The sequence below is a fragment of the Periplaneta americana genome, chromosome 13 (genome assembly GCF_040183065.1).
Source record: "Periplaneta americana isolate PAMFEO1 chromosome 13, P.americana_PAMFEO1_priV1, whole genome shotgun sequence".
Lineage (NCBI taxonomy): Eukaryota > Metazoa > Arthropoda > Insecta > Blattodea > Blattidae > Periplaneta > Periplaneta americana.
The window spans coordinates 53,686,109-53,704,159 of record NC_091129.1 but is presented as its reverse complement, the minus strand read 5'-3'; the positions used below and the strand labels follow the sequence as shown (position 1 = coordinate 53,704,159).

The 18,051-nt window shown below is 36.9% G+C and overlaps 1 protein-coding gene across 3 annotated transcripts in view; it reads right to left on the bottom strand.

Moving 5' to 3' along the window:
• LOC138711913 (cytochrome P450 6j1-like) overlaps positions 1-18,051 on the bottom strand; it is an 81,458-nt gene that overhangs the window by 20,109 nt on the left and 43,298 nt on the right. For all 3 annotated transcript variants that reach the window (XM_069843215.1, XM_069843216.1, XM_069843213.1), the window contains exons 4-5: positions 6,815-6,909; positions 591-812 (exon numbers count right to left, since the gene is read on the bottom strand). In XM_069843215.1, the coding sequence (XP_069699316.1) occupies positions 591-812; positions 6,815-6,909 (317 nt within the window). The remainder of the gene's footprint in view (positions 1-590; positions 813-6,814; positions 6,910-18,051) is intronic.

Sequence of the window (18,051 nt, the reverse complement as noted above, 5' to 3'; positions counted from 1 at the left end):
CACAATGCACGGCGACTCACAGCAGAAATTCCCAAGAAAATTGAGCCTTTTTAGGAGGGGTACATAACTCTTTCCGATGCCAAGTACAGTTAAGTGAAAATAAAAGAAGCGTGCAATAAACGACGTTTCGTTATTTCCAAGACATGTGTCATCTCTTGGGGTGCGGCGACTTGTGACGGGGGTGGATTTGCTTGCTTTTTCCACTCTGGAATTAATCCCATCCGAGCTTTGCCAGTCTTATTAGGTACACACAAGACGTCTTTCTTGGAAATGAGAAAACCACGTTTTTTGCAGGCTCCTATGATTTTAACGTAACTGTACTTCGGAAAGGGTTGTTATGTATCCTCCCAAAAAGGCTCGATTTTCTTGGGCATTGCTACTGTGATGCACCGTGCACTCTGATTATGAAATCACTCACTACTGGTCTGTCACCTCTCGGCGCAATTCAAATGTCGGTGTGATGCCTGACGCACATGATGACGTCATTCAAATTCGTTATCAGAGATCGGAAACAACCCTGTAAGTTCTTTCCTAACTTCACAATATTACAACTACTTCAACTGAGGTTAAATGAAAATATTGAAGTTCACCTGAGACCACCATGTCGAGGTAAGCCATCTCCTTGGTGCCATCATACGTCACTTCCTGGTTGTGCTTGGCCAGATTCGCTTTTATCTCCTCCCTGAGACGCTTCTGAATCTCCGGGTGGAAAGCCAGCTGGTGTAGAGCAAAGGTTGTGGTGGAGCTGGACGTTTCGAAGCCTCCGATGAAGATGTGAAAAGCCTGGGCTACGAATAGATCGCCGTCGAATTCTGGAAGAGTGCGTGTAGGAGTGAGATTAAACCATTTTTTGTTTAGTCAACTGTCCGAAGACAGGTCTGAACCTCACAAATGATACCAACATGGTACCACTTATGACGCGACTAGGTCTGGAGAGAATGGAGTAGGATGGCCAGTTTCTTTTCCCCCTCCATTGCATACATCGCCGGTTAGCTACATGTTACACAAATCAGACTTCAGATGCATTGCATACAAACAATGAGTTCTTCCTCTGACACATATCGTCAAGTGAGATGTACTACCTGATAATAAATGTACATATCAGCCAGAACCTCGATGAGAGGTGTTAAGCAATTATACTATTATATGTCAGGCATATTATCCTACAGATTCCATTATGGACAAGGAACGTTAGGTACATGATATTTATTTCCTTTACTAATTTTGAAGTGAAAGAAAAAACATATTAATTAGACAAAGATAGGTTCACTTGTAATATCTCCTGTGTTCATTTAACATGAGGTGTAGTTTTCAGTTATCCATATGTTATCTTTATCGTGTACTTCATATTTATTTCGCTTGTCTTTGTCTGAGAATTCTTCTTACGCACTCTATATGCACAGTTTGAGGAAAAAATGATTTTCATTTGCATGTAATTATAATAAACACTTTAGGATTCCCATACATTCCAATAATAATAATAATAATAATAATAATAATAATAATAATAATACTAATAATAATAGTGATGATAATAATAATAATCATAATCATAGTAGCTACATGAATAATTAATTATTCATGTAATACAGTGATTTATCTGAAAATAACAATGTCTGTCAAATTATAATCATGGTAATCAACGGCACTATAATAGTAGTAATAAAGTTAATAATAATAATAATAATAATAATAATAATTATTATTATTATTATTATTATTATTATTATTATTATTATTATTATTATTTTATGATTGGCTCTATCTGAATTTATTGTACCCTACATTACCATTAGATATATTAGGTTTGTAATTAAATCATATAATATTATGTATAAAGCTTAGCCTACTTACAAGTAGATACATAATTCTTAACCAACATTTATATTACATACTTTTGTATGACGAAAAAACTAACTGAAGCGGGAGTCAAGGTAGGTAGGTGTAGAGGAGTGAAGGACTTGGAAAAGGAGAACAAGGGAACGAATATTTCTAACTTCATTAAGCCGTAGCCAGTTTAGAGTTTGGAAGGATAGGATTATGTGGTCAGCGCGACGAACATCACAGACGAAGCGAACACAGGAATAATGAACACGTTTCAGTCTTTGCGACTGGTTAACATTGAGGTCAGTCAGTAGAAAATCACAATAATCAAATTGGGGCAAAGCGTTTCCACTAGTATATATATATATTTATTTATTTATTTATTTATTTATTTATTTTAAATTGTTTAAAAAGGTATTTACCTTCGACGCTATTTGTCGTCGTCTTCAGTGTCTCTTGAACCACTGCTGATTTTGGCTCTGCGATGTGCAGTTGTCGATGGTAGGGGTGTGACAGTGTAAATTTTATGTTTTTAACGAAGTGTTAACGAGAACTTTAATCAATGATTTATTTATTTATTTATTTTGTTTTTATTTTATTTATGTTATTTGTTTATTTTTATTTTATTTATTTTTTTATTTTTTTTTTTTTTAGTGATTGCGGGAGAAATTTTCGAATGCTGATTAAGAAACTGAAAAGCACTTTTTTGATACTGTGAGTTACTTGGTTATTCTAATTTAAATGCTTATCGAATTAATCTCCATGGTCTTTAACACAGGAAGCGAAAGGGATTATTGTGTCATTTAATTTGACTGGAAGAGCAGGAGTAATGTCGCATAATAGACGTTGATGTTCCACTAGGATTATTTGTTATTTTCTTGAATTGAGAGTCAAACTGCACTTTCTGGTTCATGCAAAAATAGAATCAAGATCCTCATTAAGATTGCGTATTACGTCATTGAGTGAGTCAGGGGTTGTATGGATATAGATTTGTAAATCGTCTGCATAAAGGTGATGTTTACAGTGTTGTAGAGTTAAGGAGATATCATTTACGCACATAGTGAATAATATATGCCTGTGGAACTCCAGAGTTAACGATACTCCATGAGAAAGTTCTACTTCTGATGGAAACACACTATTGACGTTCACTGAGATAAGAGTAGAACCAAGAGACTGCGCTTTCTGATAACTGGAGTGATTGCAATTTTCTCGTCTTTAAGTCGATATTTACAATGCCACACGCTTTGCTGAGGTCTAATAGAGTCAGTATTGTAATTTTAAGTATGTTAATAGCTTTTCGGGTGTATTCCTTTACTTCCAATAGTTCAGTCGCTATACTGTGTCGAGTCTGGAAACCTGACTGTTATGTGTCTAGAAGTTCATATCTGTTTTGGTAGTCTGTGAGTTGAGACGTTTCGTAAGAGAAGGGCGAAGGGTGAAGAGATAATTGATGTTCAAAGTATTTTACCTGTAAACGAGATAAGGGCGAAGCCGTCAAGGACACGTCTGTAAATAATGATAATTACTTTGTACACTGAAAAACGAATACCTTTATTGAAAATTGCAATTAAATGTCCAATTTAATATTCAACTTAATAGTGATCATAGATGACATTATGAATTCATCAATATTATGGGAATAATTTGAATACAGTATATTAGAGAAAGCAAAGGGCATAGAATGAACTCAATAGTGACAGACATTAATAATAATAATAATAATAATAATAATAATAATAATAATAATAATAATAATAATAATAATAACAAAAACACTTAATCGCACTGTGATGTGACATTTACAAAGTGTCTGAAATTATTAATAAACAGAAATAAGTAGATGCCTGTCATGTTATTACCCTTGTTATCAAAAGTGGTTTCACTTGTTCTGGTAACAGAGGTGCCAATAATCTATTACATCATCATCGTGAAGATGTTCCTCTGAGTCGGTCATTGCTAGTTGCACGTTTTGTTTGCTGATCACGTCATCCAGAAACGTTCTGTGACATATAGATAAGGAGAGCTTTCAGATCCTTTACTTTATCAGAAGTGAGCTTTATTGGCGTGACATACCTCTTTGGCAAAACCAGCTGAGAGAGGTCGGCCTGTTCACATCAACACTGGTTACGAGTTAGAAATATAGGCATTCTGGAGGTCATAATCACCCAACTCTCAGAAATTACGAAATACAGGCTGTATTTTCTCCATACCTAATGCTTTGGAGCACCCACAAGTACATGGCGGGCCTATACCGCGAGCTTTCACATGTCGAGATGTTTTCGTACTAATGTACGATTCACCTTTGTTCCTTTTAATCTTTGCTTGTACGTTTATCCATTTTTCGACATGCCTCTGACGTTTCCTACAATAACCAGATATGCCTGGTTGATTATCACTGTTACTATTACTCATACTAAGGTATTACAATGTGCATAAATTACACGTAATTCCTCACTACGGTTGTACTTCTCTGTGTGGTTACAATAAATGGCGCGCGTCTTCAGACGGAGTGGCGTACGGAGTAATATTATGAACCTGTCACAGACTACGCAGTTTCTCCAACCTTACAAACAATGATAATTTCGTTGTATTAAGGGAGAGCCCGCCAACGTCTGACAGGCTTAAGTTGTAGATATGTGTCTTAAGTATTCGGTGTTGTAAAAAACACAAAATTCGACGCTTGGCGGGCTCGCCCTTCTCGCTTTCGATATTTATATATTTAATATAAAAGCAGACTTATTACATACAAATAAATACATATTTTCTTAAAAAAATCGGGACATTATATAGCAATTAGATGCATATGACATAAAAAGCAGACATATTACATAGAAGTTACATATAAATCACATTAAAACAGACAGTTGTAGATAAAAGATGGAACAGATCACCATTGGTTATCATTGATTATTAATGAAGAAAAATTTGCTGCGGCACCGGGAATCGAACCCGGGACCCCCAGTTCTTTACGTGGAACACATCAGTTATGTAACTGTGAGAAAGAGAATGGATTGTTTTCGTGATAGACTAGGCATTATTTGGCTGTGAATGGTTCTCACTTTCAGCACTGTTGTAAAGTTTGTTTAGTAATAGACTTTTGTTTAGTTTTATGGCCTACTCAACATGATTTTACATACTTATTTGTCTCAAGTTTGAAGTTCACGAAACAAGTTTAACAAAAGTTAAAAAACATGAAACGGGTAAATGGGTACAATTTATATACATTCATACGTAAAATTTAATGGTGATTAGGAATATGTAAATTTTAATATAGGTTTCTATTTGAAAAAAATCAAGTTTACTATCACACCCTGTAAACCTGAATAACTTTTCTTTTTGTAAAATTAAAATTTAAGAAGTTAGGAGTAATATTCCATACCTTTTGAACACTCTGTATATGTTGTTTCAAAACAGTTCGTTTACAACGTTTCAGGGATGATAGAGGAGATAAAAACAAACATCTTTTTTTATGTGACTATTACATTTTTACTACGTCATAGTACTTTTGACCAATAAAACGGTACGAAAGGACATCTTCCAACCAATCATGGCTTCCCTAGCATTTGCTTGTTTTTATCATTTCTCTAGCATGTGTTTGTTTTTATCACTTCCCTAGCATTTGTTTCGTTATTTGTCAACTTTCAAAATGCAAATTCTTTACGGTAATATAAAATATACTTTGCGATCTTTATTTGTTTCCCACATAGATAGTCAATTAAAAATGGCGGCTCCGTTCAAAAGTTTTGATGAAGCTAACATTAGTGAAACAGAATTTTAGTAAGTCGATTACTATTTTATTGTATTATAGTACTTTATTTATTCTAATCTTTATATACTTTCTTCTAATCGTGTAATAGTGAATTAAATCCCACTCGAGTTTTCATTTTCTCTAGATAAATCAAAACCTCTAGTGAAATTACTGCTGACAAAAATCTAGCATGTGCACTATTTTGCCAGTTGGTGTCCTGATAGGGTAGGTCGCTTGTCTTCTGTCAGACCACTTACCAATTAGTTCTGTTTTGACGGTTTTGCCTGCAACACTTTTTAAGACGAATCGTGTTACAAACGCAGTGAGTGAATTGTTAGGTTAGGTAACGGTGCCTAGGGACTGGTTATGGAGGACTTTTTGCACGTCGGCCATACTGAGGCCTATTGTGCACCCCGAATTTATAGGATGAATGAGGATGAGGTGTACCAGCCCACCGGCCGCATGTGACCCCTCTCATCTGCTCACCAAATGGGGCCCCCAATTCCCCCGCTCTAAGTTCATACCGCCCAGGTGACCAAGCAGCACAGGATCCATTCCAACGGCCCTTCCAAGGTGTTTAAGTTCCCTTGAACGTGCTCTTAAGGAATGAATCCTGGCAGAGATATTGCGGAAGACTGGGAACCAGGGAATCGAACCACGGACCTCCCGAATGCGAGTCCCATGCTGAACGCATGAGCCACCTCGCTCGCTCGAGTGGATTGTTAAGAAAGATAAATTTGCATTCTGCTAGCAGTATCCTGGCCACCTCGATCGCCCAGCCTAACCCCTATGTATTTCTTTGTGTGGGGGATAATTACGTAATATCTGGTTTACGAGACCCAAATAAATACGACACAAAAGCTGGTTGTTCGCGTTGTTGAAGCTGCAGCGATTATTCGACAAACTCCAGACATGTTTTGAGCGTAGCCTATCTGACAATCCGTAGTGGATGGAAATCAATTGTGCATTCGGTTAAACGGAAGGCATCTCTGAACAACATGTTTTCACATCACTGCATTCAGGTAACAGAGTCTGAACACAATTTCTTCACACCACTTATTAACTCGCACCGCTGCCGAAATGATAAGTCTGAGAGGTTTTTGTCACATAAGAAAGATGTTTGTTTTTACCTCCTGTTGGATCTCTGAAACGTTGTAAACGAGCTTTTTTGACATTTATACACATATGAATACTACAGTACAGTTATCTAGGGTCAAGTAATCATTATCGTTGGGAACTCACTCGTGTCCTGTTCGCTTCCTATTCCCTCCAGACCTCTCTTCCTAAGTTCCATAAGGCTGTCCAGGAGGTCTCTGCGCACCACGCCATGCTTCTCTCTGCACAAACAATCTACTGTTACCATTGTTACCGTATTACATTTTGTGATGTTTTAAATCTGCAGTATTTCACCCACACATTTGCTGGTTCACTATCTTTTCCTTAGTTTCATAATGATTCTTAAACAAATTTAAGAATATCTCATTTCATCACTTAAATAAAAAGCACGAAAGAAGAAAAGATTCTGAGAAATCATATTTTCTCAACAAAATTAATGAACATACATAAACAAATTTAATATGTTGTAAGGATTGATTACGATAATAATAATAATAATAATAATAATAATAATAATAATAATAGAAAATAAAGTTCTGGAATAAGCTTATACAGGATGTTTCCGAAGTGGTGTTATAAACTTTCAGGAATCCTGGTGAAGGGCATATGCATCAATTTGAGGTAAGGAACCATGGTCCGGAAATAACTGAGTCGAAAGTTATAAGCAAAATTAGTTGTGTGGAAATGGAATTGTAATTTGGCACCACGTGCCCTCCTTCCCTTAACTTTCGGAACAGTCGTGGAAAAAATAGTATGGCCCAGATGTCTCCTACGTGGGTACTTGCACCGATACAATCTGTGAGCTTGTCTACTATTTCCATTGGCTCATTCGTATTCGAAAATCAGGTCTGCTTATTCCGCTCTCGTGTACTCCTCCATTTCACTAGGACTGATCGACTGTACAAGTTGCAGTGTGAAGTCGATCAGTCCTAGTGAAATGGAGGAGTACACGAGAGCGGAATAATCAGACCTGATTTTCGAATGCGAATGAGCCAATGGGAACAGTAGACAAGCTCACAGATTGTATCAAACAAGTACCAACGTAGGAGACATCCGGCCCATACCATCTTTTCACGATGTTCCAAAGGTTAAGGGAAGGAGGGCACGTGGTGCCAAATTACAATTCCATTTCCACACAACTATTTTTGCCTATAACTTTCGACTCAGTCATTTCCGGACCATGGTTCCTTATCTCAAATTGATACATGTGCCCTTCGCCATCGTCCCTAAAAGTTTGTAACACCTCCTCGGAAACACCCTGTATATTGTAAGAAATAAATAGAAGAAAGAAATCAGAAAAAGAAAACAGACAAGATTACGGAATAATTTGCGGCAGCACTTATAGAATCTATTAAAATCAATTCATGAAATTATACAACAGAATGCCTGTATCTGTGCGTCTCTATGTGAGCGAAATGTATATATTCACTAGAAAATGGTAAAATAGAATATAAAGTTCGTAAAAGATTCCGCAGTATTGCATAAAATTAGATTTTAAAAAGGCAAACAAATTGAAGGAAAATTAAATTCATATTCAATAAAGAATCGAATATAACAGTACATCAGTAATCTAACACAGCATGTGGCTAGAACGGGGGAAATATTACACTTTAACTAATCATTCCAATGTAATTTAGCTTAGCCGTACACGAAGATCATCCGAGAAAAATGGGAAACCGAGGAAGAATGGAAAGATAAACTATGAATTCATAATGGACAGTCATTTAGTCCATGAAATGTATGAGAAGAAGCAGGAGGAAGTGAAGGGGTAGTAGGAGGACGAGGAGGTGGAGGTGAAGGATTAGGTAGTAATGGAGGAGAAGGATAAGACAAGGTGGAGGATTTGGAAAAGAAATGGTAATTATGGCGATTAATAGTTACGTCCTGGGTAACTCAAAAAATAAAATTACAAATCTTAGGAAAAATTCTGCACTATATCAGGGACACACCCAGTTTCGTGAATGAAAAACAGTTGTGTTGGTTTGAATGTTAAAATCGTTGGGAAAAATTAGCTCAGCAGACAGGTATATACAGAGAGAGGCAGCGAAAATTTACTGCACTATGCAAGGGACGTACTCAATCCATTGCTCGACTTTTTTTTTTTTACATTATTCTAAATTAAAAGGAAAGAGCCATGAATTTTCTTTTCATCTTATTATCTATTTAATTCTAATAGTCTGAGTTCTTTTAGTATTTGGGATGACTTATCGTTCTTCGTTTCCAGTTCTTTCAACATATGTAAGAATTCTTCGATTTTGTGTAGGGGCTTTGTCAACTGGTAGTGCAGGAAACCTGAAGCAAGCCATATAGTTACAAATTTGTTTTGTTTTGTTGGTGGGTCTAATACCAATAATGTTTGGAAACAATCATGTATTTGCGAATCTGGCCATATTTTTACTAGTAAGACTTTTGCTGCTTCCCATATGGTTTTCGCAGCACCACAGTTTGTGACACGGTGTTTCAGTGTGTCCAACCACCCACAGTTTTTGCAGGCAGGGGAATCTGTTAAATTATGACGATGTCTCTTTTCTTCAGTTGGTATAATCTGGTTGAGATAGCAATACACTGTTGTCTTCCATGCAGTCGGGATGTTTGCCATATGCATATTGCGCCATATATTCCCCCATCTTTGGTTTGGCAACTTTTCCACGATACGTGGAATTTGCACATTTTTCTTCATGAGGAAACTGTAGATAATCTTTGTGTTTTGATTCTTGTCATTCGTGGCTATTGTTGGGGAGTATGACTCTATTGCTTCCCAAATCATTTTCAGCGACTGCGGTAAGATGGTTGTTTTACTGCATAGTAGTGGAATGTGTTTTTGCCAGAATTTGTTGTCCATGGGGTCGCTTTCATCTTGTTTCGCACGAAGACTATTCTGTGTCAAAAGAGCCTGACTTTTTTCTTTAATTGCAGTCAGCTGTAAACCTCCTTTCGTTTTTGGTAGATGTAGTTGTGTTTTCGAAAGCTTGTAAAAATATCCTTTCCAAACATAGAATCTTATTGCTCGGTCTAGCACTGTGGAGTATTTTGTCGGAAGAGACAAAATCTGTACTACATACCACAATTCGACAGGCAAAATACGTTTATATGCCATATTCTCTCAAAGAGATTGAAAGTTCTGTGTATATGCTGAAATATGGACGCTCGAGTTCTTGCAGACGTAATGGACCAATTGATGTCAACCATTTCTTTGAAGGATGCACATACTGTTATTCCTAAAATCTTTGCTTCTCTTTTTATAGGGATATGATTTACAGTGTGTGTAGCAGGCCAATTACCTAATGGTACTAATGATGACTTTTGTGTATTTATTTGTGCACAGGATGCATTACTATATGTTTGTACAGGGACATCATTTTATTTTTACTGACATTTTTAATATTAACCTGGCTATACCTTTAGAGAACCGGAAACACAATTTGCTATACCTTTCCACGACTGTAGTTCGATGATACTGGCGTAAAACACAAACAAATCACTCTACTAGGTATAGGAGGGAAAAAAAAATAGTTCATCCATTTACGTAAACTAGGAAATATCGCGATTTTGAGTTCGATAATTTTCATTAGGTTTTTGTTTAATCAAAATACAGTAGGCTACTGTATTAAGAATAAGTGTTTTTACTCACGAACTGAGTTATCCATGAAAGCGTATTCATTATGCAGTGTATATTATACTGTCTACATCACATTAGCATACACTATAGAGAAAAAAAATTAAATTGGAAAATAATCATAATATGAATATTTAAACACATTTTTGAAAATGGTGGCCGTTCATTTCGATACAGGCTTCAGTTCTTTTGTGCATATTATCGCACTATAGACTATTGCATCTAATTCCAATTGGCAGTTTCGTCCTTTGTACTAGTAACTCATGTTGAAATAATTCTGTACCTACTCTATAAAAGAGTACCTTACGTACTGTAAATTAAAACTTAACTTCTGCCCGACCCGCACAGATAAAATTACTCAGACATGCTATTTACTTTCCGTCCAAGTGATTATGTCGCAGGATCGTAGAAAGGGGGGAAATCACGTGACAGTTAATTACTTAACGAGGTCCTTATTTAAGTTATTTTAAACAGTTGTATAACATTACGTAAACGTCCAATTCCTAACAGAAATTAATGTTTTCAGAAAAAAGCTAAGACACCCCAGCTTTTACAGAGGGGCGAACAGAAGCAGCTGGGGGAAATCGGGATGCGACGTAGGCAAACGGACAGTACCTGTGCGAAAATATGATTCAATATTGAAAGCTCTTTCGTCACTGGAAAACGCGAACATATTTCTGGAACGTACTATAGCCTACTCACTAACTCAGTACTGCTTACTATATGCGGCCTTGGTTCTGTGTGGACAGTTTGAACTTCATTAGTAGAAGGGGTGGGAGTGAAGTACATTAAAAAACTCAGGTACAATAAAAATTGAAGTAAAAAATAAAATGATGTCCCTGTAGAATCTGTGGTAATTTTGTGCACTCTTCTTCATTTCGGAGAAGGATTACAACATCGTCTGCATATACCCTGATCGTGAACATGGAGCATGTGGCTCGTCCAGTTTGTAAAATGTTATGTGACATTCTAATAAGTGGTTCTATACCAATAGCGGACAGGCACATTGACAGCGGGCAACCTTGTCGTACCGATGATGCAATAGAAATACGTTTCGTAAAGAAACCGTTCACTTGAATTTTGGAGTTAGCACTATCATATAAGCTTCTTACAACATTAACAATTTTGTCTGATATACAGAAGTGTTTCGTAACACGTTGCAGATAGAGATGGTTCATTCTATCAAAGGCCTTATTAAAGTCTATTGATAACAGTGCTGCTTTTTCATCCGAGAATTCTTCATAATGTAAAATTGTATCACGAATGGTGTCAAGGTTATGAAGTATTGATTTGTCCGGTACACTGCAAGTTTGGCCTACTTCAAAAATATCTCGAAAGGTTTGTTTTAATCTGTTCGCTAGTATCTTCATAAATAACATATAGTCTGTGTTCAAGAGAGTGATTGGACGATAGTCCGACACTATACGTGGCTGTGTAACTTTCGGGAGAAGCATTACAATCCCACTATCAAAAATGTAATTCAACAGTTCAACTAATGTGTCTTTAATTAAAGTCCAATGTATTTTGTACAGTTGATATGTAAGTCCATCAGGTCCAGGGGCAGTATTCTTGGGTGCAGTTTCTATTGCCATGAGAATTTCTTCTTCTGTAATTGGTAACTGAAGATCGCTTTGCTGCTGCAAATTCAAGTATCTGTTCACATGCTTGAGTAAAGTGTCTGTTTCCGTTACAGAGGTGGGAGATGCAGAATAAAGGGATTTGAAGAAAGTTTCAACTTCTTTAATACAGTCTGAGTTAGATGTTAATTGTGTTCCTTCCGTTGTTTGGAGGTGGGATATATGTTTAGTCCTAGCGTTGCGTTTTTTCTTTACAAGATGGTATAGGGCACATCTTTCATCTTCGCTTACTGTTGGCGTTCTCGCACGTATCTTTACACCGTCCACGAATTTTTGTTGAAGAGCACAAATAGTCGATTTAATGTTTAAAATTTCTTGCCACTTATTACCACCTGTCTATTGCGCATCATACAATTCGTTTAAAAGCTGATAGTAAGAGTTCAATGTTTCCCTATTTTCTGCGGCTCGAATGATACCTGCTTGTTGAAAATAGGCTTTTATTCCAGGTTTTATAATATTTAACCACGTTTGCAGGATGTTGAGTTTGGAGTTGTTGGCTCTGATTGTTAATTTTTCAAAATGTTGAGAAAATTATTCACTGATTTCAGGAATATATAGTAAGGTATTGTTCAGTTTCCAAAAGCTCTTACCATACAGGGGAAGAGGAATATCAGTCTGGGGTGAAAGGAGGACACAGTCATGGTCAGAAAATGGCGTGGGAAAAACTTGTATACGGTAGACATATTTACTATGTGTTCTGGTGATATAGAATCGATCTAATCTAGATGCTCCATTTTGTCAGCGAAACGTATATTCTACTCCATTACCATGGAGAAGCTCCCAAGTATCTACTAATTGTAGGTCTTGTGTCATATTAGTCAAAACTGGAGATGGATTATACTGCCCCGTTTCATCTTTCGCGTGAAGCACACAGTTCCAGTCCCCACCTATCAGTAGACAGTCATATCTGTGGCGAAGGAAGAAAGGGAGTTCCTGACTTAGAAAACTTTCTCTTTCTTGGCGATGATTGTTTCCAGAAGGAAGATATACATTGAGCACCTAAATGTTATTAACCTTCATGGATATCACTCGTCGGCTTGGATGTTTTTCAATGGCATCTACTGCAAGTTCACAACGATAAATAACTGCCGTACCACTATTTTCATCACCAGTATTAACAACGTAATCGTATTGCGGTCCTATGAAATCAAAGTTTTCTGTATTCACTTCCTGCAACAGTAGCATATCTATACTGTTTTGTTTTATGAATGCATTTAGTAACGACTGTTTATTTTTGCTTTGTAAACAATTTATATTTAGTGTCGCATAATTTCGTAGTAGCACCATATATTGAAGTATATAAAGTAGTGCAAGTATTGACTTGCAGTACGATATGGATATTCCTGTCTGCATATTCTACGTCCAAAAATGTTTATGATTCACAGTCGGTAAGGAAGTCTCCAGTCCTATTGGTTTTATCTTCTTTAGGAAGAGATTTTCCATCAGCACCGTCCTTTTTACTGCCCTCTTTGGTACGACCGTAGATTGCGTAGGGGTGAGGTCTTGGACTGTTCTTGATCTTATTGCTAAGATACGTGTTTGTTGTGTTCTTTTCGCTGGCGCTGCTACCAGGAACCGCCCCATCATCGCGACTTCTTAGACGTGGGTCCCGTGTACACTCATGTTGCGCCATAGGTTTAAGTTTCTTAGGTGGTGTTTCAGTAGGTTGCCCTAATTTTTGGTTTTCTTCGCGATCAATTGTGGATTCTCCAAGATCCAAAGGTGTTTTTATTCCAGATGAAGTATTTGTTATTTCCATGTCATCATCGATAACTGTAAGTTGTTCCTTATCCTGTGCGACCTCAGCTGCATAATTTGCTGTATATTCTGTGGTGTCCATAATATTTTGTTCATCTTCATAGTCACTGTTTTTATGGCCTCAGTCTCTGATGCGGTGTCAGTTTCTTCTTCTACAGGTGCTTCACGTTCCGTGGGACGTTCCATCGTTTGCACATCATGTGGCGCCTCACGTTGCTGTATGACTGTTCCCGAAACAATGCCACTTAATAACAGTTGTCGTTGTTTGACATTAATATTCATGGTGGTTTTCCTCTGAGGGCAGTCTTCTTTCTTATGATTGGGCTCATGGCACACATAGCATAAAATCGGTTGTCCCACATACGTGATGTGTGCGTTATATCCCGCAATGGATATCGATCCTGGAATATGCTTCTTAATTTCCATTTTTACCGCACGAACGCCATTGTTAACTGGGAAAGGATAAGCTGTGCTCCACTGTTCTTGTCTCACTGAATGAACTACACCATACGTATTTAACGCTGTTTGAATTAATGAACTCGGCACCTCCGGGGGTAAATTAAACACTCGGACAGTTACGGACGGAACATCTGCCTTGCTTACTTTCACTTGTGTTTGTTCACCATTATTATATTTGAAATCTGTTGTACCTTCATGTTTGTGTATTAGTTTTTCATATATCGTGGGCGATATCACTTTCATATATAATGATTTTTCTTGTGTATTTAATTGCAACATATCTACCTGTTCGGTGGTTAAGTTGAGAGTTTGTTGTATCCGAAGATGTACATCCATTGCCATAGGACGAGTAGCACTACCGTCAAATTGTACTTTAATAATTGTATTAAGTCGTCGAATTGTAGCCATGTTTGGTTTTCCTGTTGTCACTTTTCTCAAATATGAAGAAAAGACACACGCGAAAGTATTCGTAAGAATGTAAACACTGCACGAAAATACTTCGGTTTAATACAACACTTATAGTTTACACACACTCCGCGTACACGAACTCACTAGATAACAGCTCACGTAACCTCGACCGTACTCTGCCGTGGTTGAAGCGAGACTTGCGACTCAACGGTAGCAGTGGCGGGCATTCAGTTTCATTACGGAGGGCCTAAATTATTAGGTAAGAGTTACTTAACGAATGAATGGATGAATTAGGCTAATTTGAAAACTGATGTAAATCTTACCTTTCATCAAAGCAGCTGTTGGAAATGATGTCCAGCGTTCTCGATACAAACGGTGCATCATGTTTAAAAAATTCCGAAACACTCGTATCTCCTCCTCTGAAATTTCAGATATCACTCGTCTGATTTCATTCTCCAGGGCTTCAAGCGCATGTGGATAGTTCTTGTACACTTTCTGTTTTAAAGTTCCCCACAGCAGAAATTTACGCGGGCAGCTGGATCTCGTTATGTTAACTAATGAACCACTGATACTTCGTAAGAATGAAAAAGTGGCATTTTCAGTCCCCGTAATGCCGATCTTTGTGAAATACAATACTCCTGCGCCAATCGGCGTGAATATTTTCTCTTGCTTCAATATCTGCAAGTTTCTCCTCTGTTAATACCATTTTCTGTGGTTCTCTCTTTTTGTTTAAAGTAGATCCCTTTTCTTGTCATTTTCTGAATACCTTGGTTATGTATTGTCTCGAAGGCACTGCAGAGTCACGGAATTGACTAGAAACTTGCATACGGTACAGTTATACTATTTCTTCTTTAGGAGAAATGTCTCAACTAGAAAAATTCCGTTGTGCAATACTGTACGTCACCATACTGATAATATAATAATAATAATAATAATAATAATAATAATAATAATAATAATAATAATAATAATAATAATAATCCGTGGCGCTACAGCCCACGAAGGGCCAGGACCGACCAGCCAGCTGCTGGCCTCACGGCCATATGCCGAAGCAGAGGTGGACAATGATCCAACCAGAATGGAGGTATCGTGTGGTTAGCACGATGAGGCCCCCAGCCGTTATAGCTGGTTTGCGTAACCGGATTTTGCTACCTATCGTAGCTTTGCAAGTGCATCACGATGCTGGGTGGGCAACGGTCCCATACAGTGGCCGAAATTTCATGAGAAAATTTCTTCCCCCATGAGGACTCGAACCTGCGCGCATTCCGTAACGCGAGTTCTAGGCAGGATGCCTTAGACCACCACGCCACGGCGCGGGACCAACATACTAATAGCGAACATAAAAAACACAAATAATACAATAAATAATGTTTTCATTTTTCAATCTTACGATTTATCAATTTAATATTAACATTTGCTAATACATGCTAAATATTAAAATAATAAAAAATCGCAAAAAAAAAGTTCAATATCAAGTGTAGTAATGCAACACCACTCGGGAATTTTAGGCCTACCGTAATGAAACTGAACGCCTGCCCGCAGTCCTACAGGTTCCGTGAGTCGAACAATGGAAAATTTAAATGTAAATTATATTTTATTTAACGACGCTCGCAACTGCAGAGGTTATATCAGCCTCGCCTGTGTGCCGGAATTTTTGTCCCACAGGAGTTCTTTTATATGCCAGTAAATCTACTGACATGAGCCTGTCGCATTTAAACACACTTAAATGCGATCGACCTCGGTCGGAATCGAACACGCAATCTCGAGCATAGAAATAGAAGGCAAGCGCTATACCAACTGCGCTACCGAGGGAGACTCGAGCAATGGATTGCGGGCAATCTGTTCCCCGGCGTCCCCTGCATAGTGCGGCAACTTTTTGCTGCCTCTCTCTCTGTATATACAAGACATCAGCTTGCAAAAAGCGACGGAATTGTTCAAACTAAAGCCTTTTTTCTCTAAAACAATAGTTCATAAATTCAATGAACTGGACGATGACGTGTCTAGGTCCATTCTATCGATAGAGACGAAATCCAGCGTTGTAAATATGTGAAATGTGCTTTCGAGAAAATTGTGGATACTTCCAGCAATAAGCTAATAAATTACATCTGTAATGTAATGTAATGTGCGTATAAGTGGCGAGATTTTATTGCCGAAAGTTGGCCCGCTGAATCACCACAAAGAGGGCTGTTTGTTACTTTCTCGTGTCACTTTCCGAACGGCGTCGTACTATGCGAAACTTGTTTCCTGGCGTACACCTATCAATATTGTAATAAGTAGGGTTAGTATTTTGATTATCTGTATGTTATCAAAAATGTCCTCGAAATAAGGCATTTATGACCTATTAATCATTACATAAAATACCATAAAAACTAATAATATCTAAAACAGATTTTATATTGTGCATTTAGCATAGTAGGAATAGAGTTTTTGTACTGCTTAATATTTACACTAATAATTATTAATAATAAATTCGTCATCATTGAATTCTAGTAGCCTAAATTGAAATATAATATATTATTTTATTTTGCATTTTGTTTATCTAAATTATTGTACATAAATAATTATTTTACCTGTTGTACATTCCACTCACTTAGTCTTTATTAATTTGCAGTTTCAATTACTGAATTGCAGTATACAATAAACACCTAATATAAGTTTTCTAAATTGGAGCTCTGACAATTGCTGCCTAACAAAGCCTTATAAACCGAAATTTCCTTACTAGCTCAACTGAAACAATAGGGGCAAACTTAAAATACAGAATTTCACTGGTCACTAAATCACTGTCAGTTGCCTCCCGCAAAAATTCTTTGATGGCAGTATCAGTAAAAAAATAATTACTTTTACAGTACAGAAAAAACCGTGTAAGATTAGCTATAACATATTTAAAATTTAACAAAATTTAGCTTTACGTGTTATTTTTTACTTGTGCCTATTTTACTACCAATAGGTATCCAGTTTATGATGTGAAATATAAACTTATTCTGATTTTGCCTGAAGTTGACCTGTATTCTTATTCCATCTATCACAGAATTGTTCTCTGGATAGAACCTATATCTTTGCATCTGTGCATATTGTATATATATATATATATATATATATATATATATATATATATATATATATATATATTAAAACTTTAATCTTTTTTTTATGATCTTTCAAATATGTCCGAAAACGCCCTGTGATTACTTGCATCAAACAAGCAGGTATTTACAGACGAATCTATATTCAAGGAGTGGTTGTACTGGTCCATTATATAGAGGTGGACATTAAAATGATATTATTGAATGTCTAGAACTTATTAAAAACATGTACAAAAATAATGGGTATTAATGACAAAAAGGTGTGGAGAAAATCTGAAAGGAAAATATACGAAATAATGAACATTGTGACCAAAATTCAACGTAAATACCTTCCCACCAAAAAAAGACAGAATAGAACAAAAATCCTCCTACGAGAGGAAAACAAAAAAAGTCCTAACTCAG